Source organism: Nyctereutes procyonoides, unplaced genomic scaffold, assembly GCF_905146905.1.
Source record: "Nyctereutes procyonoides isolate TBG_1078 unplaced genomic scaffold, NYPRO_anot_genome, whole genome shotgun sequence".
Lineage (NCBI taxonomy): Eukaryota > Metazoa > Chordata > Mammalia > Carnivora > Canidae > Nyctereutes > Nyctereutes procyonoides.
In genome coordinates this window covers 45,142,698-45,167,666 of record NW_026575046.1, presented here as the reverse complement: position 1 = coordinate 45,167,666, position 24,969 = coordinate 45,142,698, and the positions used below count along the sequence as shown (strand labels likewise).

Here is a 24,969-nt window from a genome sequence, read left to right as displayed (position 1 = left end):
GGGAGTTGGCAGAGGGAGGCCAAGGTCAATGTGAACAAATCCAATGATACAGCTCAGGAGCCTGGCCTGGACATGAGTCACTAACCCATAGATCTAGGGGCTAGGAATTAAGCCTGAGTTGAATCCTACAAGGGGAAGCATCTTGCAGGAGTGTGCTAGGATTGTAGGGAACTGAAACATTGACACACCATATTCCAAGAAAGCTGAAACAGAGCTGCTGACAGACATGTAACCTTGGAGAAAGGTGGGGGTGGGGTGGTGAAATAATTATACAGAAGAGCATAATCAGTCACCAGTGTGACTCTATCTGCGTAAGATATGGCTGAGGGGGGAGTGTTTATTTAATTTGAAGGAAGATTTGTTGCCTCGAATTTTAAGCTCCGGGATTATTTATTTGCATTTATTTCATTCTGGTCATTTGAGCTTAAATGTTTGAAGAAGATAATTGAACTCTGATGTGGAGAGGCAAGGAAAGGAATTTCGCTTGTCCTGTATTTTAAGATTTTATGATGAGGGAGATTAGGTCTGTGGTTTGTGATTAGATAGGCATGGCATCTACGTGCATGTGCTGTGGTTGGAGGTATACGTGTGCCCATACACATCCTTGCCTGTTCAGTGACCATCACAATTCCTGTGAGTATGAGGAACTGATCTTGAGTATCCTAGGAGTGGTATAGAATAACAGGCTTCAGAGAGTTAAAAACTTGCCCTCAATCACACAGCAAAATAGGTGTGGAAATTGGCAAAGAGTTGACATGGTCCTGTGGCTCAGAAGGCTCTCGGCCCTTTGAGTAGAGGTGTGCATCTGAGTAAGATGAGTAAGTGAGTGTGTGTGTGTGTCTTTGTAAAACCATCTCCAAGTCACAGGCCACGAGGAAGGGGCCTCCCTACACCCCCATGTGCTGGTAAGCAAAGCTGCCATGGGAGTTTGTAGACCAGGTGGTCAAGCTGGGTCTCGGGGTGGGTGGGAGGCCAGGAACAAGAATAGAGAGAGGAAGGTAGGCAACACCATCACAGGGTGACACCCAAAGATTCTTTTCAAGGAAGAGGAAGTTAGACTCTTCCTCAGCCTTTCCCTTCTCACATCTTTACGTGCTACCCTTCCCATGTTCTGTAAGACTTGGGCCTGGACAAATCCTCCCAGGACAATGCAATCATGTAAATCCCTCCCAATGGCTTTCCAGGTAGCACATCCATCTACAAGCAGTAGCCAGGTTTGCTGAAAGCAAGAGGAAGAAGATTCTGTGTCTTTTTGTCTGTATCTCCCTTCACCTCTGTCTCCAGATCTGTCTCATCTGGGAGTCTCTGCGTGGGCATATTCTTCTGTTCAAAGGTCCCAGCCCTCAGATGAGCCTCTAAGGCTATCTGTTACAGTGACATACCAGTGCTCTGTAGGGAGCTGGGTGTTTCACAGTGGTGTTCTTTGCTTATAGCAAAGAAACTGTAAGTTATAACCACCACCATAAGGCTAGCTAGCTTAGTTTTTAATCCCTGGAAAGAAGCATAACAAAAGCATGGGCCTTGAGGTAGATTTGGGGGTGTTGCATTCCACTGGGCTGAGCTGAATATCCCTTTCCAAATCTGCGTGTCTGGTGTGGACAGAAATGTGCCCTCGCATTCATTAAGTAGAAACCTAGCTTGCATCACAGTGCCTAGCACAGCGCCTGGCATGTTGCAAAGATCGATAAATGCATAGGTTTGGGGGGCCGGGCTTGCATGTTTTTTTTTAAAAAAGGAAATGTCTCCCAGCTTGGAGCTGACAGCAGTGATGATATTAATAGAACTCACAGGATTTTGCATGGGCTGGGAAGGCAATCTAGTTCAACCTCACCAAAACTTTGAGCAGATGGACTGGAGTAACTGGGAGTAAAGACAAACCATCCTCCCCCACCCCCCACATCCACGCAACCAAGAGTTGACACAACTTAGGCAGACTTGCTTTCCAGAAAGAAGCAGCAACTGCAGCCCGTCATTGGGCTTTGACCTGCTGCTGAGCAGTTGGAAAGCATGTCCTGATTAGATCTAATTTAGCGTCCAGCCCGCTATAGATTGGATTTCTCCTTGTTAGACTGGAGACACTCTGATAAGAAGGCTCTGATTAGAATACCCTGGTAGTCTGAGTAATTTCCTCTCCTTTGACTCGAAGGCTTTTGGAGAGAGGTTTGTGTTTATTTTTCTCTCTCCGTTTCTCAAATTATTGGTGCATCACAAAGCCAAGCTGCCTCTGCCACATGAAGTGATCTTGGCTATTTCCTTTCTGGTGCTTGTCATGATGCCAGTAACGAAGTGGGTACAATGAGCTGTCCTACCTGCACCCCTTGCCCCATATCTCCACATTTTTCAGCCATCCCACCAAATCTGCTTAACCCCTGGATCATCCTCCTGGGTCATTTTCTTGATAGGTTTGTTCCAGAAAATGGCGAAATAGAATATCTCAGGCTTCAGAGTTTCTCAGAGGCTACCACAAATGGGCCTATGTGGAAAAGCTTCAACCATCCTGGGAGTGATCCCCTAAACCCAACACCCAGTCTTCTGGGTGTCAGCCTGGAAGGAGTCACCTCCTTTGCTTTAAGTTCCAGAATCTTAGAGGCCAAAGGAACTTTGGGATTCTAAGTACTGTCTTATACTCCATTGGTGCAGAAACCCCTCTCATGCTCTCTCTGACAGATTCTGTTCTTACTGATGGTGTTTATAGTAAGTCATCATGTATACTTAGAAGGTGAGGAAGTTCTTTTCTTATACTAGACCTCAGTAGTGGCTTCTGGGGAAACTCAGAAGAGGCTGTTCTCAAAGTCTTCAAATGTTTCAAAATAATTAGTATGTCTCCCTATAATTAAACCCAAATAGGTTCAGTTCCTACAGATACTCCTGTGTAAATACACATTCACTGGTTACTAGAGCCCTTATTCATCTCTGGGGGAGTGCGTGGCGGTCTGTCAGCTTCCCTCCTTATACCAGACTACTGGGAAGCAAGTCCAGCACCCATTTGGACAAGAAGTATGTTTAGAGACTCCCTCCTAAACCGCTGAGAACTGAAATATCCCACATGAAGACATCTCAGAATCCATGGTCAGGACAGGATATGCCACTGCACACATGCTCCCAACTCCAGGGATGAGAACAGCAGGATGACCAGAGAAGTGACCTGTGCTCTTCTCCCAGAGGGCACCCATCTCCTTCCTCACCAGGAACTTAGGGTCAGTGATTAGGATGCTCTTGTCTCCCTCCATACCCCTGCCTACCCAGGCTCCTGGGTTCCTAGGACATCTGTGAGATCAGATCCTGGTGTGCAACCAGTCAAGTGCCCCCAGATCCCTCACCTTGGAGCTTAGAGGTCAACCTCTTCCAAAGCAAGGAAAGCCATCAGCAGGTCTTTAGAACCATTGTTTTCTTGTCTGATGGGCAGTTGAGCTGCAAGTTGTGCTGTTTCAGCTCTCCCAGGAAGTAAAGAGCATTAATTTAGTGCTCACTGATTGTATGGCATACAGAGGAAAGTCACCCGAGTGGGGCGGGTGGTCATTTGAGGTAGAAGCTTTCGTGTAAATCCTGGCCGTGGTCATGTTAAGCCTGCTCGAGGAGGTCTTAAACCAAACCAGACTGTCTTGGGGCTGGAATAAGTTAAGACAACCCAGGCACCTGTTGTTTGATTTTCTTGGAAGGCAGACAAGGCCATTTGAGAGTCTTGGAGTTTGCCAAGCAACGTGCCAATTACAGGGCAGTAAGCAAAACTTCACTCCCGTAGCTCACTTTCCCTCACCAGCTGCTTCACAAGTAATACTACTGCTGCTAATAGTAGCAGCTAACATTTACTGACTATTTAATATGCTCCAGAGCCTGTGCTAAAGCAGTTTTATATGTTTTATGCTTCTCTAATTTTTGCAACAATGCTAAGAGGAAGGTACTGTTGAGAGGCCCATTTTACAGATGAGGAGATTGAGGCATTGAAGGGTTAAGTAACACAGCCATTGCCACTCAGTGTGTAAGTGGCAGGGCACTGGCACCCAGGCAGTCTAATTCTGGAGTCCATGCCAGAGACTTCTGCTTCAGCCCCAGTCACAGGCAGATGTACAGGGCTAGTTTTGTGATCCGTGGAGCAAGAATTCCTCACCAGCCCATGGAGAGGAGAAGGTGCTACCAAAGTAACTGTCTCCAGTTCCTTTGGTCGTGACTGTATCAGTCATGGGCTGCCATCTCCCTGGGACTTCCTCTGGTTCCTCGGCATCCCACTAACCCCTGTGAGAGGGCCTGAAGGAGTTCCTTGTCACTAAAGACCAGGTCAAGGTGAGATGATGAGAACCCTCTCCCACGGTAGAAGCCAACTTGCTTTGTGATGCATTCTTGAGGGAGGACTTCTTCCTTTGCTCGTGTACCTGGGGTTTCCCAAGGAGAGCCTTCAGGGAGACTTAAAATCTGGGGTCATCCCATGCTTGGTCATCAAGTAAATGATTCACCCCTCTTAAAGGACCAGTTAGTAACCAGGAGGCAACAGAGAGGCGAATGATCACCCTAGTAGCTTCTGAGGGAAAGGAGCAAGCCAGGTCATGCTAGGTGAGGCCTTTAAGCTTCTGATAGCAGGTGGTGGCTCACCTGTCTGGTCTCTCAAAGTCTCCACTTCCCTCCGCTTGCAACCCTACTCCTAGAGTTCTCCTATGTCTGTGGACTCCAAGGAGGTCTTGTTCAGACAGCCCACCTGATGGCATTGCTACCTTTGCAGTTTCCCTTGTATCTGGAATCACCATGACAACCCACAGCTGGTGACCAGCAGTATAGCCATTATTAGGAGAGAAGGGAAGAGTCCCCTTTGTCCTTATTGGGACTGGGAGGGGCTCGTCCTTTGTCCTCTCCTGAGTGTTTAGCCTGACATGGCCCAGAGCAAGACTGAGCAGGGTTAGAGCTTCTTGACCTCATGACACTGGTACCGCCAGTCTCCTCCCCATGCCTGGCTTCAGTAGGTTCCCAAAGGTCAAAGTAAATCCCTTATATCATACAGTAAAGATGAGAGTATAATATTTGTTCTAAGGCAAGAGAGTAGTTCTTAATTACAATTAGTGGATAAAGGAATTCAGGATGATAGGTTAATTCTAGAGAAATTTAAAAAAAAAAAAGATGGAGGTTTGACTCTATACCCTGCAGCTTAATCAGAGGTCCAAAATATATCTCCAAATTGGTGTCCTCACTAATAGTTTATACTCATTTTAATGGTGGTAAATACTTTCTGGGAGAGAACTCTTTCAAGGAGGAGCCATCGAAATGGTTATGCCAAACAGTTGTTGGTACATTCTTCTCCTCCTCTGTATCTGCATCTGAGTGTTTACAAAGCAGAAACTGACTCCCCAGCCTTGTGTTAGGAAAAGGAGACTCCGCAAAGCACCTCCTGTGGTAGGAGCCTGGGCCATCTTCCTGTCTTATGGTCTTTCTTGCCAGGGCTTTGCTTATTTCTAGGAAGGGGGTCACTGCACTCTTTCTTGGCACCAGTTTTCTGAGAAAACCTTGGTACCGTGGAGTTTGGCATTTCCCAACAAACACCACAGAAGCAAGAAGAGCAACGTAGCCGCTGTCTTCCACACACCCATGGGCAGGTGTGGAAAGTATAAATCCCACCCAGAATGTTAGCTCTGGGCCACTGAATCAACACGTGAACTGCTGGAGTTGCCAAGGTGATTTTAATGCAATTTATCATTAAACCTGACTCCAGATGTTTATGTTTTCCAAACCTTGCAGCAAAGGCCTGTGAGCTCCATGGAGCAGATGTAGCTAAAAGTGGGGTCTCAGTGGACTTCTGCCCCATTGGCCTCTCTGGGGAAGCTGGGTGTGGGGGGTCCTGTTCCCCAATCAGGGTGGACCTCATCTGCCTCCCTGTGTTGAGAGCAGCTGGGACTTCCCTGGCCAGAGCAGGCCAGGTCCCCTAGCAGGAGGACTTGAGTCACAAGGGCCCTCTTTAGTACAGACTAAGGGGATTTTGCCACCCACCCCCGCAAGTCCCTCCCTCCAGCTCCAGCTCTGTGGTTCTCAGTGGCTTGTTTCCTGCCTTGCCTTTTCCGAAGGCAACAGCTCTGGAAAGGATTATCTCTTAGCAGCACCATTATGTTGGTTAGTCAGTGGGCTGAGTGCTAATACCTCTTGACATGGAACATATGTGGAAGCCAAACGTGCTCCGAGAAGAGGGGGTGGCAGAGTGCCTCGCAGGGCTAACACTTGGAAATAAATTTAGAAGGTGATGTACGTGCACTCCACCTCCCGATGTGCCACTCTCCTTAATCTCCTCTGAAGGGAGCATGACTCTTTGTTTTGTCTTATTGTAGAGTCATCACTAGGGTCATGGGAGTGACTACAGAGAACATACTGCTGCCTCCTACCATGAACATTAGGCAATTCCCGACGTCCTTAGTGGGTTTCAGGGTTGCATAATAGATGGGAGCAAAGTCTTTGGGCTAAGATTGGAGCTTTGGGCTAAGATGGATCCAGTTCTCAACCTACCACTTAGTAGCTGTGCAAGTTCCATCACTGGTACTTAAGGTTTCTATGTCCCAGTGGTGTCATCTGTTATATGGAGATGGCACTTATCCCATAGGGCTGTGGGGAGATTAATGAGTCAGTGTTTGTAAGAGGCTTGGTGGATACCTGGCCATACATCGTGCTTGTTACCAGGTGTGTCTCACGTCCCTGATATTCATCTGGCCTGACCATCCCAGCCCCTTTCTTCTTTTGCTTGTAAGATCTTGAGGCTCTTTGGGGGTGGGTCTGGGAGCAGGTGGCCCCAAAAGATGGTTGGATATGCTTTTGGGGAAATATTTATGAACACAATATGCCCCCAGCCCCTGACTCACTGGATCCAGCAGACCAAGCTGGGCTCTAGCTGGGATGTCAGAGTTTTGAGTTTGAATCCCGGGAAGCCTCTTGAATGAGGCAAGCTGGAGCATCTCATCTTGCATGGGGGATGGTGTTTTCTCTGCTTCATCTCTGTCCCCTGATCTTCCCATGGTAGAGTGAGAATTCAGGGGAGCCATGCATACCAGCTCCCAAATCAGCATTTGGTCAATGATCACTGAAGGTGGAAACCCTGCTTTGTACATGTATGAGCCCCTCAATGAAGAACCTGCCACTTTGTGCCAATGGCAGTTTGGGTGAGCATCCCAAAGAGTGTCCCATCTCTGACAACTTGGTGCCAGGTCCTTCCTAAGAGTTGGCAGGATTCCTGATACCTCTGCACCACCAAGAAGCAGGTAGTCTTCCTGATCCAACCGGACCTCCATCCACCTGGTGTATTCCATGCCCAGGTACATTTCAAAGCTAGCAAAAATAGCCACTACCAGAGATGAGAAACACCCTCCACTGGGCATGGAAAAGAGCATGGAAAGCGTTGAAGTCTGAAGTCAGGCTGGTACTTCACTTCCTGCTGTATGATCTTGGTCAAATCCATCACCACTCTGACCCTCAGTCTCCTCACTGGCAAAATGAGGACTATCTTAGTGCTGCTCTGAGGGTGAAATAAAATATTCCATGAAAAGTGCTTTAGAAAATGCTCAGCACGGGGCTGCACGGAGCTGAGGTCTCTAGAGATGATGCTGCATTATTAGTGTTATTTTACACAGCAGCTACACTGCTGCTTCTCAAAGGGGAATGACATGGGACAGGACAGATGGAGTAGCCTTGAGGGAGAAAGGGAGAATCAATCCCTCCAGTGAAATACGGAGAATGCCTATCTTCAGGAATTCTTAGGGAAATGCTGAACCCCATCCCAAATAGCCGTTTACTCTCTGTTTGCTCCATCACAGCATGTTTTTTTTTAATTCCCCTCCAACTCTTGTCCGTGTACCAGGTAGCTCAGAGATCCTTTCGTGGAAGACAGATGGAGTTGAGTAGCTGCCAACCTTCCTCCCAAAGGAGAGAGGACAGAAGGACAGGCTGTTAGATCTTGCTGGTGCTAGGGATCAGTGAGACTGTCCACGGCATCTAAATCTGGATAAGCAGCTTAATTTTATCTCTCCCTGCACCTACGTGTCTTGCCTTAGGGAGCCAAGCATCCTGGGAGAGGATGAGTGACCAGGAGACTGTGCCCTTCTGCATTTCCTTTTGCTCCCTGCCTCACGCGCTCTGTGCCTCAAGCTGTCTTTGCCTAGTAATTCCGCCAGCCTGGCTTGTTTTGATGCCTTCCATCTTTGCGATAACATCCCATGCTAAGACATCTAGAAGCAGTAGGGAACAAGAAAGTATTTGGATCAGAAAAAGAAGCCCCTGTAGTTCCCGTGAGTGAGGAGGGTTGCCAGAGTGGCATGAAGTTCAGATACCCTTTCAAGGCAGGTCAGAGTCACCACTGCTCTCTCCCTGTGGGCTTCCTCTTGGTCCAATGTCCAGCATTCTTCAGAACTGCAACTGAGCTCATTAATCTGCACTAGGGTCTCAAAGATGAGACCCAGGCCAGATAGGCAAATAAACTGGTGAAAGACATCAATTGCAATAGGGAATAGTGAGGACTGTGGCAAAGCAGGAGCATAGGTCCTATCTAAAGGGGACAGCCGCTCCGTAGCTGCCTCCAGTGAATGCACTGTTGCTAGAGCGTCTAAAAATTTTTTTCAAGAGGAAATAGAAATCTGGTGTCTGTGTGTGTATGTGTGGGTGTATGTGTAAGAAAGAAAGAGAGAGAGTTCTCAATTTTAAAACATCGGGAGGGTAAATAAACAAACTTGCATGTGGGATGTCACAATATGTTGCAAAGAAGATTCTAGCCTCAGACCATCAGACCTCTGACTTGGTCTCCCTCTTGAATTGTTCAGTATTTCCTAGCAAATTGATGCCCTCAGAAGGCCCTGAATATCCAGATTTGGAACAAATCATTTACTGTGTACTTTATTTTTCTTTGTAAACAAGCAACCCAAACATGCATGTGTGACAGATCTATTCCTAACTCGTGGGTGCTTGGCCCTGCTGGGTCCCTCCAGCTTTTCTGCATGGTGTCCTCCTTGGAGAGTGACCTTGACTAAAATGTAATATACAAAGCACCGGAAATTCTTGGGGGAATGCCTCCGAGGACATAGACAGATGGGCAGGGTGTATAAGGCATTCATAAAGAAGAAGACCTCCAGAGACCTCAGTTCTTGTTAGTACTTCCAGCATGTTCCCTAGAAACCTGTGTGATCTTGACCAAGCCACCACACTCTCAGCCTCCATTTTCTCACCTAAACTTCGGAGGCTGGCTCTGCCCATTTGCTCAGGTTACCGTGAGAACGACGGGATGCTAGGAGAGCACTCTGGAAAACAAGAAAAATATTCTTCTAGCAATGGGAGCTTTTCTCTAGGAGGACATCTGTGTGAACCCTTGGGACCCTGCCCATTATTAGCCAGATTAAAAAGGCCGTTCATCTCCTTGTCACTGCCACAGCTGCCTGCCCACACACAGGCTGCAGGGGGCCCACTGGGAGGACAGGCCTCCGGCGAGGGAGAAATGACACAGATGATTGCACTCCCATGGGCAGCCTCACCGTTACCAATTCAAGTCCCCTTGGATCCTGGCATCAGAGTCTCCAGAGACAAGCTGGTTCATTATGAGTCTCCTGGGCCATTCCCCTTGGAGAAGCTCTGAGCCAGCCTTGAAAGTAGAATTTTTTTTAATTTACCATTTTTTTACTGGTTAGTTTAGTTCTCCCCTCCCTCGCTTTTATTAAAGAAGCAATGAGAAATAATTTTACACTAGTTAAGAGGGCACAACTAGTCAGTCTAGGATCATAAAGGAAATTCTCAGGACCTAGATTTGCTTGACTTGCCAGCCCCATTCTGGAGAACTCTCCTATAACCCTCATGACATCACCTGTGCTGAACCAGAGTTTCACTGGAAAGGCAACTTCCTTTGGTGCTTTTTTGTTTGTTTGTTTGTTTGTTTTTTGTTTTTTTGGTGGAGGGAGGGGTCTGAAGATCTAAAACCAGGGCAGATGGGTGCCACCTTATAGGAGTGTGGTTCCCTGGAGTTGCATATGGGGTTGGGTGTATTTCTTAATGAATGCTTGTGCTGAGCCCTAAGAAGAAAGGGAATAAAGGAGATGTCATTTGTGCCATCAGAGCTTACAGTCATCCTAGATGGGAAGCTAATGATAAACAGCAACAAACAGCCTGCAATCCCCAATTGAGAGAAGTGCTATGAAGACAATGAACTTGGACTATGAGAGACAGTAGCGAGGGGCCTGCGGGTCTTGCTGTAGATGAGGGGATCAGGGCCAGTCTCTGAGGAGGTGACATTTGAGCTGAGATGAAGAGGAGGGAAGCTAACCTTCCCTTATGAAAGGGAGTAAAGAATGTGTTCAAAGGACCTGAACCAAAACACTTATGGGGGTGTTTCAGGAATGGACGTGCCATGCGTGGGGATACGTGGGGAAACAGGCAGAGGGCAGGTCACATGAGGTTCCATCCATGTACATGCATGTGTGTGTGTGCGTGCAGGTGTCAGAGAATGTGTGTGTGTGTGCACATGTGCTTACCCATGGGTGTATTTTTCTGAGAGGATCACATAATCTATGACCTTCATTAGATTTCCAGTGGGACCAATGGTTTGAAAGAACTCTTGAGTTTTCTGAGTCAAAATTGCCCTTAGTCAATCAACTAAAGCTTTAGAACAATTGGGCCCAATGACTTTTTTTCCACTTCCTGGAGGTTCTGCATCCTAAAGCAGATTTTAAAGCCTGGCAGTGCTTTACTCAATATTTCCTAGCAAAGCGATGCCCTCAGAGGGCCCTGAATATCAAGATTTAGAACAAATCATTTACTGTGTACTTTATTTTTCTTTGTAAACAGTGCCATTTCCAGTCTTCCACTGAGGGCACAGGCACAAGGGAAGGCTCCAGGTGATTTCAGCATGTGGCACAGCATCCAAGCTAACGAGTGTATGAGTGTCCAGATATGTTTGGAGTTTCAGGGGCCACAGGAAGGCAGCAGCCACACACACACACACACACACACACACACACACACACACTGAGCATCAGGAGCCGTGGCTATAAGGAGAGTGCGTGGAGCCCTGCAGCCTGTCCTGGGCAGGGCAGCCCTGGCTCCATGGGGAATTAGCAGGATTAGCGAATCACTGGCCTCTCTCCTGCTTGCAGCCTCCTCAATGCCAACAAGATCAACTGCCTGCGAGTGAACACGTTTCAGGACCTGCAGAACCTCAACCTGCTCTCCCTGTATGACAACAAGCTACAGACCATCAGCAAGGGACTCTTTGCCCCTCTGCAGGCCATCCAGACCCTGTGAGTATGCCCCCTCGAGTGCCAGCACATGCCCAGACAGCAAGTGACCCCAAACACCCAGACACAGAGAATACCCAAATGAAGGCAAAGTGAGTGTGTCCAGGATGATATCTAGCGCCTGCGGTGAGGATGCGCTAATAACAGTGGTTCTAGTGCGCCTCTACTGAGCACTCCCATGGCGCTCCACACCTCACTGAGTATTTTCCCTGTATTCAGACCTTTAGGCCTCACAGTAACCCTATGTGGTAGATGCTGTTATGATCCCTCAATTCTATGTGAGGAAACCAGGGCACAGAGAGGTTAAGCAACTTACTCAAGGTTGCACAGCTAGTAAGAAGCAGGGTTTGAAGAGGTAGAGTCGCTGCTCACCTGCGCTCTTAACCACTGTGGCCAGGGTATTCTGAGGAGGCTCCATCTCTGCTGATAACCCAGTGCTGCCCACCCCCCACCCTACATAACCAAACCTCTGGTACAGGCACACAGAATTCTTCACTTCCATCTTCAGGCAGCACTTCCTCAGTCCCAAGCACTGCAGATGTTCATAAATAACTCCATTAGATAAAAGATACCTGAGGACAGATCTCAGCCCCACCCAGCCCAGAGCTGACCATGAACCTGGGGCTTCTGGACACCTTCTAAGTTACCTGGCACTTGCTGCCCCTGTAGCCAGAGACAGGTGCCAATAAAGGGTTAAGAACAGCTGCTATATATTGAGCAGTGACCATATGCTGAGCACTGTGTTGCCGCTGTGAAGAGTTTCCTTAGGAGCCAGGAGAAGCCAGACCCACAGTGCGGCCCTGGTGATAATGAGGCTGACAGCAATACTATGAGATGTGGCACATCCACTGTGTGCCAGTCACCATGCCGGCTCTATGTGCCTGGCATCACTGAGCTTGGAGAAATAAAGTCCTATCTGCCGTAAGCACAAACCCTGAGCCTGCCATTTACTTAAGCCCATCAGAACTGGTGTGGGTCAGTGGTGGGTCCTGGCCCAAGTCAGGAGAGCAGGGAGCTGAGTCCCCCTCCCCGACTCTGGCCTGTTCCCGGCTGCACCTGTGACCCTCTCTGACACACACAGGGCGCAGCCCCACCCACCTTCACATCCTGCCTGACGAGAGGGGCCCAGCACCAGGCAAGGTGGTGGTGGAGAGTGGCACCATGGGGGCACTCCTGATCAAGTCTCATCCCTCTCGCAGCCACTTAGCCCAAAACCCATTTGTGTGTGACTGCCACTTGAAGTGGCTGGCCGACTACCTGCAGGACAACCCCATCGAGACGAGCGGGGCCCGCTGCAGCAGCCCACGCCGGCTGGCCAACAAGCGCATCGGCCAGATCAAGAGCAAGAAGTTCCGCTGCTCAGGTAATCAGGTTATGGGGCTGGGCCCCACCTTCCGACTCAGAGTACAGCAGCCCCAGAGAGGCCAGTAATCCAATCTGGAGGACAGCAAGCACTGTAATGGCTCCTAGGGAGCATCTTTGCAAATTAAATTGGGGAAATTCAGTTAGTCCTGCAGAAAACCAATTACCTTATGGATTTAAAATAAAACACACACACACAATAAAAGCATGGGGGGGGGCATTGCACAATTTCAGGGGAGACAGAACCCAGGTGGCAGCCTATCTCCAGAGCTAGGTGGAAGCTAGGGGAGGGGCAGCCTTTACCCATGTGCCTTTTAGAGGCTACAATTTATTTTCTTTTTGTTCCCAAAGTATGCTCCCCAAGTGGCAGATAGGGAAATAAATTTGTCCTCAGGTCAGCTACAGGCAGCATGTCATCTTGGGGGCCTCTCATCCCCTCTAAGCCTTCCTTTGGTACAGCCCTTAGACTAGAGTTTGTTACAGATTTCACCGACATTCTCACTAGCTGACTTCTCCACCCCAGCCTGGTGCTTTCTGCTTGTGAAGAGAACAGCAATGAGCTGTGCTCAGTAGGAAAGCAAAGCCTTGCCCTCCAGTTTCCAGGCTCTCCCTGGTAACCCTTCCTCCCTCCCACACCCAGGAAAGATACCAGGGGCGAATAGCAGAGGAGTTCTCAGTTCATCTTGGAAGGAGAAGTAGCTGTCCTTGACCCGATAGCTGGGTGAACAGGCAGTTAAAAATGGTGATCATTTGTGTCATTGGCTCTTGGAAAAAATCACCATGCGGCATTGTGCTCCCAGTGGTAAGAGATTGATAGCATGATGTGCTGAGATGGGTTGGCACCAACCCTCACAATCTGTGTGTCAGCGAGAACCCTTCTTCTCCCCTGCCCAAGAGCGTCTTATGTAATCGAGTCCCCCCCGGGGAGAATGACGGCGTGGGCATGGGTCACCAGGAGGAGACCAGCAGACAGACTTCTGCTTCTTTCATGTTGTTTTTGGCCTCTACGTCAGATCCTTCAGTCCATGTCTCCAGAGTGATAAACTTTAGCTATTTTCTTTTTCAGTAGAAGCTAATTCCTCGAGAGGGCTTAGAGGTACTACAGGGACTTTGTGGCAAAATAAGGTATTGGTCCCAATTTACCTTCTCCAGAACAACAGTGTCAATTACAAGTGCAGTTTCTGACCTGTGATGGACTCTGTGCTGAGTGCCTCTAGTTAGATTTGGTGCTTCTGCGAGTCCTCTGAGATCAGCAGGAGGGGTCCCCGTTCTGCAGCTGAGGGAGCCAGGGGCTCAGGGGTAAAAGGACACCCCATGGTCACAGCAAGCAGATGGTGAAGGGGTCTTGTCCACACCTTGATACTATGCAGCATGCAGGAGAGAAGGAACACTTGAGAAGGCGATCCAACTGTTTGGATGACTCTCTTTTGCAGCCTTGTGGCCCACCCCACTCCCTGAAAGTCTTTCCTTAGGTTCCTTCTTGGGGCCAGCAGCATCTCTGGGAGGAAAACCCTCTCCCAGCCCAGAGGCATCACCACCCTCTGGAGGTGTCACCTCCAAAAGCACAACCATCCTTCCTCAGGGCCTTTCTCATAACACACACCTCTTTTTTCCTTTTCCCCCCTCTGTTCCTACCGAGGGCTGAGTTAATTAGCTCTGACAAGCAGTTGTGTCCCCGAAGAGGCAGAGGAGGATGGGGTGCCATCCACTGACCCCAACCCCTTGGTCTTCTGTCATGATATCAAGGCTCTGGGTTGATGCCAAGACCCTGGGAGGCAGAGCGGGAGTGGAATCAGCCCAGGATCCAAGGACCAGCATCTTCCAGGGACCAGATCTTAACAAGCACCTAGGGATGACTGTAGGTGGGGACTAGGGGTGGCAGGGTGGGGGTGCAGAGAGAACTAAGTAGAGAAAAACTAGCCAGCTGACCTAGGAAACAGTAATACACAGTTCTCTTGCTCCACCACTACCTGCCTGCCTTTGCATGGGAGGGGTCCTGGCTACTTTTCCTATGGAGGGCAGGAATGGTTAGAAATTTTAAAAAGAAACAGAAGTGCAGGGTTCTTGGACTGACCCTGTCTGAAAGATTTTTTTTTTTAATCAATACTTAGCAAGATTATTCCTATGAAGGTAGAGAATGTCAGAGCTGATGCCTGACATAGAGCATTCTATGTGCTATTATTTCGTGTAGCTGCAGAGAAGAGAGGCAGAGAGAGCTACTGGTAGCATCAAAGGCCTTGGCTTTGACAGAATCTGGGACCCAGATCTGCCTTGGCTTTAGGGGATACAGAAGCCATAGGTCTGAAGCTCTGTGTTTCCAGGAAGCTCCAGAAGAAGGAGGGGCAGGTGACACATAGTGAAGTTGACAGATGATAACTCTGCATTTTACTTTCCCCTAAAAGCACCCCCATTGCAAAGACAGCTGATGTAATTAGAAGCCAATTTGAGGGCTGCTCCTGCAACGCATAAGGCCCCTCCTTAGGCAGGGCGTCTGGCTCCCAGCTGCCCTGTGTCTGCCTCTATCAGCTGCATCCGCCGCCCTGGGCAGCAATATCGGGTTAGAGGTGAATGCTGCCAGCTGACCATCAGATTAAGTCCCCCTAAAGAGGCACCGTCTGGCTGCCTGGGACCCCAAGCCCATCCCCATGGGAGCACTTGGCGGTTGGAAGATGCTCCCTTTGTGTGTAGAGATCTGTCGGCAAGAAGAAATTCACAGTGAGAAGTACAGAAGGTGGTGACACAACATGTCCAAAGATGGCGAACAGCAAGACACTGCTTAGGGCATCAGAGACTTAGAAACCTCAGGGATCACCCAGTCCCTGCTAGAGAGGAAGAAATCAAGGTCCGCACAGCAGAAAAGTATTGTCTGAGGTTAGAGAGTAGTATTTTTGAGACAAGATCTGAAGCTCAGGACTTCCAGTGTCCTGTGAAGATTTTCTCCCTTGTCCCTCCATTTCTTTGTGTTGAGGGACATCAAAGAAAAGGTTTCAAGGCTTGGGGGCAGGGGCATGAAAGGGATGATGGATTTTCCCTGCTCTGATCAAACTGGAATGTGAAATCCTCAAACCAGAGTGTTACAGAGCCCTGCAAGTCCAGAGGTCGAAGCAGGGTTGAGACTAGATGACAGTGACCACCTCTGGCTGGCCGAATGGGAGGGCTTTAAAAGAGGTCAGAGCTGGGGCTGTGACATGAGCTCAACTGACTGGCCAACCAGCGTAGACAGCCTCTAGATTGGCGAGATGCTGCAACCGCCTTGTCCCAGAGACACAAAATAGAGGAACAGTGACTCTGGCCCTCCTATCCCAGGGTGAGAGCAGGGAGGTTCCCTGAGCGCCTGGCCCTGACTCTGGCCTCTTCAAGATGTACACATCTCCCAGTGCCTTGGGAGGAAGTTCATAAAAACTGCCCCTGATCTATTGCAGATAGGGATCTGGGCTGCCTCACCTGGGGCCATGGGCCCCAGAAAGCATTGATTGTTGGTCCCTCTGCCCACTGCCATGATTGACACCCATGGAGGAAATCTGAACATCTGGAGGGCCCCTAGAATCTGACGTCTTCGCCCTTTCCTTCCTCCTTTTAGTCTGAAGGAGGTCACTGATCATGACGGGAACTGATCACCTCCTCTGCCGAAGTCAGTGTTCACAGACAGTTGTGACTGTAGGTTTCCCAGCCCCAAATCCAGGGCCCCAGCGGCTTTCTCATCTTTCTCCCTGGCTAAGGTCGTGTATTTTCCTTTGATGCCATACCCTGCCCCTCATGATACTTCGAATCACCTTGGATGAATGTCTGTCAGCCAGAGGGTTTCTGGGCGCCTGGAGGGATACTGAGGAGGCCCCCAAGGTGTGGAATACCAAAGGGCTTCTCCTCAAGAAGAACACTGGAGCTTTGTTAGCCTACTGGAAGCTGTGGCCTGTCTCTTCATTAAGGGGCTGGGAGAAGAGACTGCCTCGGATCCACTCTGCTGTGGGGACGGACAGGTTGCAGAGCACGCAAAAGATGCTTCTGCTGAATCTGATGTCTTGGCAGATCAATGGTATGATTGAGGGGAGTGTAGAGGTTCAGTTCAGGCCTGTGATAAGACCAGAGACCTCTGCGGTTGTAATTCCCTTGGGAAGGATCTATTGCGTCCTGATACTTCCGAGTAGGGGTATCTCACACTCTCCCACCCGTTCTCCCTTTCCCCTGTGTGTCCCCTGGGACGGGGTCAGGGCGGTGGGGCTCCTGTCTTCGGAAGTGTTCCTGTGGAACCCTGCTCCTGGTACTAATCACGCTCAGTGGGGGCCTGCTCCGGCTTCCGCTTCTCCACGCTGCTTCCTCTGAGCGCTCCTGTCCTCTCTCTGACGCTGCTTCCTGACCTTGACTCTGACCAGTCGCCGCGGGGCTTTCCTTTGTGCTTGATCTAACCATGTGGTGGAACGATGGAAACGGAACATGGTTCTGTCAAGCACCGCGGAAAGCACCGCGCTCTCCTGCAGCATGGCCCGCCACCACCGCCGCCACCGCTGGACACCTCTTCTCTGCTCTGGAGCACCGCAGCCCACCACCTGCCAGACCCACCTCTCCCGGTCTAGCCTCACAAAGGGCGGGGGGACAGGGGAAGTCTTGAAGGATTCACAGAGTACCTCCGCCTCCAGGTAGCAGATATGGGCTGACGTGGGTCTGCAGAAGCACCCTGGGGACAAGCTGAGGTCTGTGTCCACATCTCCTACCCCAGGTGGAGTCGTCTTCCCCTAGATCTACCCTGGGTGCCAGCCAAGGGGTGAAGTAGCTAGGTAAAAGCTCAGAAACCACTGTTTCTCTTCCATTCAGCGAGAACAGGTACACCTATGGCATATGCCCCATCGTTTCACAGCAGAGTCCCAGTGCAAGGTCATCTGCCCAAGGGGTAACTAACCCAAAGGTCCTGCTACTTGTGACCCACTCCCTATCCTCCGTCTTTACTGAAAGCATTGGATGAATGGGAGCACGAGAATGGGTGAAAGTGGCATGAGTCTGAGACTTTGGATTTAACCTGAGGCTCCTTCTGAACCTGACTCCCCCCACTTCTCATGAGTACATTGGCCCAGGTCCCTATGTGGCCTAAAGTCCAGCCTGTGCCCCTCACCTTCCAAGAACAGTTAACATGGTGGCCTAAGTACTGGGCTTCTCACATGGTGCTGGTTCAGTGCCACGTGAGGGCTGTACCCCTCAGAGCCAGGGCACAGTGGTTGCTGAATAACAAAGAGTCCTATTTGCCTCACTGGATGCTTTCACCATATACTGAATGCTTATTATAGGTCAGGCACTGAACCATTTCCATCATCACCTTGTTTAATTTTTATAACAACCTTATAAAGCCCATTTCACAGACGAGGATATCGAGTCAGAGAGGTTAACTTGCCCAGGGTCAGATTCCTGCTCTCTATCTATAGCTCTAATACTCAGCCTTCCCAGTGACGGACAGACCCCCATTACCTTGAATTATAAAATGGAAAAGAATGGTAGGATTGACTTGAATTGACAGAGTGTGGAAGAGAAATTTTACCACTTGCTTCTGTCAATAGGAAAAACTTAAGTAAGCAAGTGAGCAAGCTGCACTGCTTAAATGGCTCCTCCCTCCAGCATGGATATACCAAGATCCGTTTGGTACAGAACAAATCCTGGAGGCGGGAGCAGTTCCCTATTCTGAACAGAGGGGGCGTTCTGAGGTCGCCGGCGCTGGACACCCCCTCCCCATTCCATGCCAGGGGCCTGGCCTCTGGAGTGAGTCCACAATGGCACCTTCCTGGGCACCTCCCTGGTGCTGCAGCAGCGGGCTTGTGACCGGGCAGTGGCCAGCTACAGGCCATGGGCATTTCCCTCTGCTTCCAGGCAGATAGTTGACTGCATTCCTAATAGACTCTGATGGGGATAGCTTAGGAGGACAGCTGTCTGCTGCCTAACTGATCACTAAACTCCTGGTAAAACAGCTGACATTTTCCAGCCGCTGGTGTCTAATCCCCCAGCCTTCACCCATGAGCTGATAACTGTGTGCCTAGCAGTGTTCTCTTGATTCCACTCATTACCTATGACCCTTTGCTTATCCACGTGATTGTCTCTTCAAGCTCATGAACTCCCCCCAGTTCCTCTTTGTGTTTCTTTCCTCTTTCATCCCACTCATGTTAGGGATATTGGAGGTAGAAGAGAAGCGTTCTGGACACGTGCGTCGGCAGGGCCAGGGTCATCAGATAACAATGAATCTGTGACTTTCACTCAACAAACAGGTTGCCCAAAGAATGACACAAATCCAGACTGCTAATGACAGGAGCCATCCTGGGCCCAGCACTGGCCTCTGCAGCCAAGGCCACCCAAAGAATGGGAGCCGTGGCTCCCTACCTGCCTCACTCCTGTGACTGTCCAAATGTCAAAGACATTGTCTCCTGGGAAGCGGCCATAGGGCAGGGATTCCTAATAAAATTGCATTGCTGTGGATTTCTACCCCCTGGTCTATTAAAGCTTCTCTGTGATCATGTACCAAGTGTCGTTGTTCCGAGCTGCCCGCAAAAAGGGAGGAGGGCTACAGGGGCAGGAGCAGGCAAAATGCCAGATGACATCAGCTTTCCCATGACCTGTTTGAGCCGTCGTTTTGCTTTATGGCCCTTCTTCAAGTCCTCTGAGATCTCTGTTGTCTGAACTCGCCCCAAAGAGAAGAAGCAGTGGCCTATTCGGTTACTCCCCTCCTACTAAGTATTTCTGGCAGTGACAAATATGCATTGAGATTGAAATTGACTTTTAAAGCTCTGGAAAAGTTAAAAATACTTTTGGGTAGTTATGAGCATTAGGCATAACAAATGGCTCTGAGAAACCCTGGGTAGTTTCGGTAATGAAATATGAAGTGCTGGGGGTGGCATTTCAGGCTGGCTCTGACTGGAGAAGGAACTCTTTGGGTTCTGTGCAAACGCCGTTATTAACATTTCTGGCTCCCACTCATATAAAATATCACACTCCGACCCCCTCGTTATTACAAACCAGGGCAATAACAAAAACAGCAGGGGGGAATGCTGGAAAGAACATACTAGTCCATCGAATCTAATTGCAAAATCATTTCATTAAAATGGGTCAGCGGTTCCATCGCAGAGGTCCACCAGTTATAATCTAACTATACTACAGAGAGCGATTCCTGCTAACTACAGACGCTCTCACCTTGATTAAAACGAAAACGCATTTAATCGGCGGCAGTCCCCGGCCACAGCCCAGCCGGTGTACATCTTCAGGCTCATCGTGTTGAAGAGCAAAACGTGTTCCCTCCTGTCTTTTCAAAGGCATTTGATCAGCACTCAGGGTTCCTCCAGTTTGCAAGGTATTCCATTGTAGACACCTTCTGAAGGAAAAATATATGCACGTGTACAAAGTGTCCCTTCATGCCATCACCGTGTAGAACCACTGGCAGGGAACAAGAAGGGATTGTCATTTAGCAGGGTTTGCAAAATGAAATTCACCCAGGACTCAGCATGCTGATGTGTCTGGAGGAAGATGGGCCAGGTCAGAGTTATTCAGTGGGACGGACTCTGGCAAGCCAAGGGCAAGAGATTTGCATAATGCATTGGATTAGGAAGCAGCCCAATAACTGCAAGGATACGGGGAAACCTGCATAGATTATGCTCACGCAAGCCCGGGGGAGGAGGGGCAGAAGGTGGGATGAAGGAGGGGGGTGAGGAGAGGGTAGAGAGGGAAAGGAGACAAGTCCAACCCTCTGAGCCCCTGTCTTCAGGAGAAGGTCTCACTTCAGAGTCAGAGACCACCAAGTTCATCCGCAATCAGGAATCAGCATAGGTTGATAAGGCGAGGGGTAAGAAACCACAAGCATGGAAGATGTCTGCTTCTTGCCTACCATAAACCACTGCAGGATAATGCCATTCAGACTACCTCTGCCAAGTTGGACGCTGTGATCAGTCCTAGAAAGACTGGGATAAAGGTTTTGACAAAATGCACATCTGTAGGAAAGCATAGTATTAGTCACATCAGCCTGGCATCAGCCTGCCTGGGTTTGTCCCTCTGTCATGTACCAGCTGACCCAAGGGCCTCAGTCTACTCATCTGTAAGATGGAGTTGCAATAATCTCAAAGTCTTGTGAGGACTGAAGGGGCCCACCTATCTGAATATTGAAGAATAGTGACCCAGCTCATGTCCATTCTCCATAAATGTCAGCTGTTATCTCTAGCTACACTGATGTTTTAGTGGCCTCTGATGTACCAAATAATCCACTAGGCTCTGGAAAATAACAGTAGTAGAACTGCAAATATTTGTTCAGTTCTCTTCCCTTCCCCAGAGCCTCTTCACTGCCCTACTTTTCCTTGTATTTGCACAACCATCTCCGTGAGATAGGCACAAGTCCTACGTCCCCATTTTCCATGTGAAGAGATTGAGGCTAGTAAGTGCCAGAGCCTGGACAAACCCACTACTGCTAAAGCTTCTGTACTGCTAGTGCCCCACACTACCCCTAAATGCGGGTCAGATCGCCAAGGTCTGTCTCAAGCAGCTATGCAATCCCATGATGTTTACATTCTCTGAAACACTTCAGGAACACTCACTCACAGCACAGCCCATGTGCTAGCATCACCCTGCTTATGCACTGGACAAATGTGAACCGAGCCTGTGTTTGGTACCTAGCACAGTGCTAAGGAAACAATGATGGCTCTCAACCAGCTGGGGTCTGAGAGGAGAACCAGGGCTTCCCCAGTTAGCACTGCTGTGATTGCCAGTCTCACTAGGTTTCCCCGGGTGCCAAGGGACCATTTCTAATCAGTAAAGCAGCACCCCAGGGCATCTCCTGAGATGTCACTTGTTGATCCTCTTGCCATTACTCTGCGACCTCAGGAGAAATTCAATGTCAAAAAGATAAATCTTAGTTCCAACTACATTGAGCTCTTCAGAATTGGCCTTTGACCATAGTTAAACTGAGTTTATGCTCAAAGGCAGGGCAAATTATTTGGACCCTCTCAAGAGTTGTGTTTGTGTTGACAGTTTTTAAGTGTTAATTTATTGCTATTATTGTTTTTTTTTTTAATTTTTATTTATTTATGATAGTCACACAGAGAGAGAGAGGCAGAGACATAGGCAGAGGGAGAAGCAGGCTCCATGCACCGGGAGCCCGACGTGGGATTCGATCCCGGGTCTCCAGGATCGCGCCCTGGGCCAAAGGCAGGCACTAAACCGCTGCACCACCCAGGGATCCCGCTATTATTGGTTTTAAAGAGGATCCTCAGGCAACCCTGAGCCAAATTCCCAAGCATTAGGGCAGTAGGCTCCAGTTCCCCAGGTCCCCAACCCCCACTGTTGTCTTCCCAAAGCTGAGGCCTGGCATCAGTGGTCTTTGACCACCATATGCCAGGTCTCCTTTGTTTTCTCATCGTCTGCATGAGGAGATCTGAGTTTGTGACCCCCTTACCTTACTTGACACAGCCCCTGTCAAAATGCCATCAGAATCTCTTCATTTGGATTTTCATGAACATTTAGAGGGTCCAGAGATGATGAGCCTCATGGACTAAGAACTTTCCACCCTAAATTGTAGCCCAGATTCTTCACACATGTACCTGGGAGCATTTCTCCAAAGAGAACACAACTTGGCATCAGCTTCTCAAAAAGGTCCATGACCCACAAAAGCTTAAGAGTTCACAGAGCTTGAGCCTGGTTTCCCAGAGGGCTCAAATGATGAATGACAAAGACCAAATGGAAGGCGGGAGGCTGGGGTGGGGAGGGCACCAAAAAGGTGGCCACAAACGAAAGCAGTGCTGTGCCTGTCACTGGGACCCCGCCCCACCCCCTATTGTGTCTCTCCCCATCCCACTACCCACAACCTCAGCTCAGGCTGGGAGTCCTGGTTATCTTGACACCCCTCTTTGGCCCTGCCTAGGCTCAGAGGATTACCGCAGCAGGTTCAGCAGTGAGTGCTTCATGGACCTTGTGTGCCCCGAGAAGTGCCGCTGTGAGGGAACCATTGTGGACTGCTCTAACCAGAAGCTGGCCCGCATCCCAAGCCACCTCCCTGAATATGTCACTGATCTGTAAGTACTACCTGGGCTGGAACTCACTACATGGCCCACACACCCAATCACCCTGAGCCAGCTGGAGCAGGATCTCTGGGAGACAGCCCCCACCTGGCTCAGCCACATCAGTGCTCCTTGGCTGTCCTCCGCATCCTTGGCAGAGGATAGACACCCAATCATCCCTCCCTATCCCACCTCTAGAAACAGCTTCCTCAAAAATAAAGACCATTAGTTCATTCTATAAATATTTTCTGAACACCCACTGTAAGCCATGCACTGTGCTAAGTCCACCAGCTTCCACAATGAACAAAGCAGAAAATCCCCCCATGTCTTTATGTATCTGACTATATAACAGAAAGATGGTTAGTAAATAGGTGTCAGAGTGAAGAAAACACTAAAATGATTAGATATATCTGAGCCTCCAATTATCCATGCTAATGAAACCGTATGTTGGTTTGTCCAGAAGTGGAAAAGGTAAAGAGCTACAGCATGGTAGGGGTGAGGGTGCAACATGTGCAGGATGGACAGACCGATGCATGACACAGGTCATCTTGATTTTCCTCTCATCGTGCAAGTTGTTTCTCAGATCTCAGATTACAGTTCATACCTCCAGGGGTTTAAGAAGATCAAGTAAGAGAATGCAAGCGCAGAATTCATCTTGAATCATGCACGGAGTAAGCCCTGCATAAATGGTGGCAGTCTTCATCGTTAGTGTTGGTGTCCGTGTTCTCTCTGACTTTACACACAGTAGCACGAGGCAAGGCACAGCCTTTGGGCCCTCGTGCTCTCCCTGAGTGTTCCCAGGCTCCACTGGCCTTGGCTGAGTGAGTGAGGTCCAGGTGGCAACTCAATTCAAGCTGTGGGGGAGCCCTGGGGGGGGTCCCATGGAGGGTGGTGGAGGAGGCACCCCAGCCCCGGCTAACCTACCACCTCATCTGCTTGTTGCCCTTGTAGGCGACTGAACGACAATGAGATATCTGTTCTAGAGGCCACTGGTATCTTCAAGAAGTTGCCCAACCTGCGGAAAATGTAAGTCATTCTCAGGAACTTGGCAGCAGCCCCCAGGCTCTGGACAGGGTCTGTGCTGCAGACTAGAGCAGAATGCCAGGGCACTGGTAGCCCCGCACCCTCTGCTCCAACCCCTCTCAGTCTCCTCCTGACCCCACTGTAGGTGTGTATGTGGAAGCAGGACAGCAAGGCACCGCCATGTAGAGACAGACCAACATGAAATTTCGCTGTTTGGGGGCTTTTTTTAAATAAAGATTTTATTTATTTGAGAGGGAGACAGCATGAGTGGTGAGGGGAGGGGGGCAGAGGGAGAGGGAGAAGCAGACTCCCCACTGGGCAGGGAGCCAGACATGGGGCTCCATCCCAGGACCCTGGGCTCCTGACCTGAGTGGAAGGCAACACTTAACCAACTGAGCCACCCAGGTGCCCCAGAACTTCACTGCTTTTAAATTGCCAAGTGTTGTGCAGAGCGTGCATTCTGCACCATTCCTCATCCTCACCCCAGGTCCCCTCTGCTCATCCCTATCCTCCCTAGCCAGCACCTACCCCAAGGGGTGGCCGGAGGAACTCAGGTAAGGGCCAGCAATAGGACCCAGGAGTCAAGGGCACATGCTCTTAGGATTTTTACAAGGTGACAAAAGTTCTGTTTTTAGTTGGCCTCTACAGGCTCCTGCATCAGTGAAGCCCATTGGAGCAGAAATGCTAGATGTTTTGCACACTGGGCTTCAGCCTAGATGTCCCTGGGCCATGTAGGGCCTGACCTTAGAAGGCCACATGCTTACACTGGCCTCTCCAGTGCCAGGGCTGCCTGTCCTCATAGCCCTCTCCCTGCCTCGGAGTTTGGGTCAAACAAGATTAATGTGGCTGAGCTAAGGGGAGCATTTGTCCTGGGCCAGAGGCCACATTCCCTGCCTCATGCACATCATCTCATGTAGTCCTTGTACACTTGCCTGGTGCTGGCTTCATATTCCCCTTTGTGTGGGTGAGGAAGCTGGCAGGGCTCAAAGAGGTTTTATGACTTCTCTAAGACCACACAGCCAATACTGTCAGAGCTGGCACTCAGACTTGGGTTCATCAGTGATCACACTAGTGTGCAGCTAGGTTTGCTTCCCCTCATCTTCCCTTCCCAGGGCTCTGAGCACAGGTACCAGCACAGACAGGGGCTCTCTATCCTCTGCTCCCACCCCAACTCCACACCCTCTGGCCCCAGAGTTGGGTTTGCCTCAGGAATAAAGGAAGTAAAGTCAAGCCTCATTATTCACAACTCCCATATTTTCTAATTCGCTTACTCGCTGAAACTTATGTGATCTCAAAATCAATACTCATGGTGCTTTCACGCTCATTAATAGACATGGACGAAACAG

The 24,969-nt window shown here is 49.5% G+C and overlaps 1 protein-coding gene and 1 long non-coding RNA gene across 2 annotated transcripts in view; one reads left to right on the top strand and one right to left on the bottom strand.

Annotated features, from left to right (window-relative positions):
• SLIT3 (slit guidance ligand 3) overlaps positions 1–24,969 on the top strand; it is a 595,927-nt gene that overhangs the window by 490,794 nt on the left and 80,164 nt on the right. The window contains exons 13-16 of the mRNA XM_055325906.1: positions 11,091–11,234; positions 12,431–12,594; positions 22,465–22,615; positions 23,552–23,626. Coding sequence (XP_055181881.1) covers positions 11,091–11,234; positions 12,431–12,594; positions 22,465–22,615; positions 23,552–23,626 — 534 coding nt within the window. The remainder of the gene's footprint in view (positions 1–11,090; positions 11,235–12,430; positions 12,595–22,464; positions 22,616–23,551; positions 23,627–24,969) is intronic.
• LOC129509985 (uncharacterized) overlaps positions 19,522–24,969 on the bottom strand; it is an 80,964-nt gene continuing 75,516 nt past the window's right edge. The window contains exon 5 of the long non-coding RNA XR_008664457.1: positions 19,522–19,994. This is a non-coding gene — a long non-coding RNA (uncharacterized LOC129509985). The remainder of the gene's footprint in view (positions 19,995–24,969) is intronic.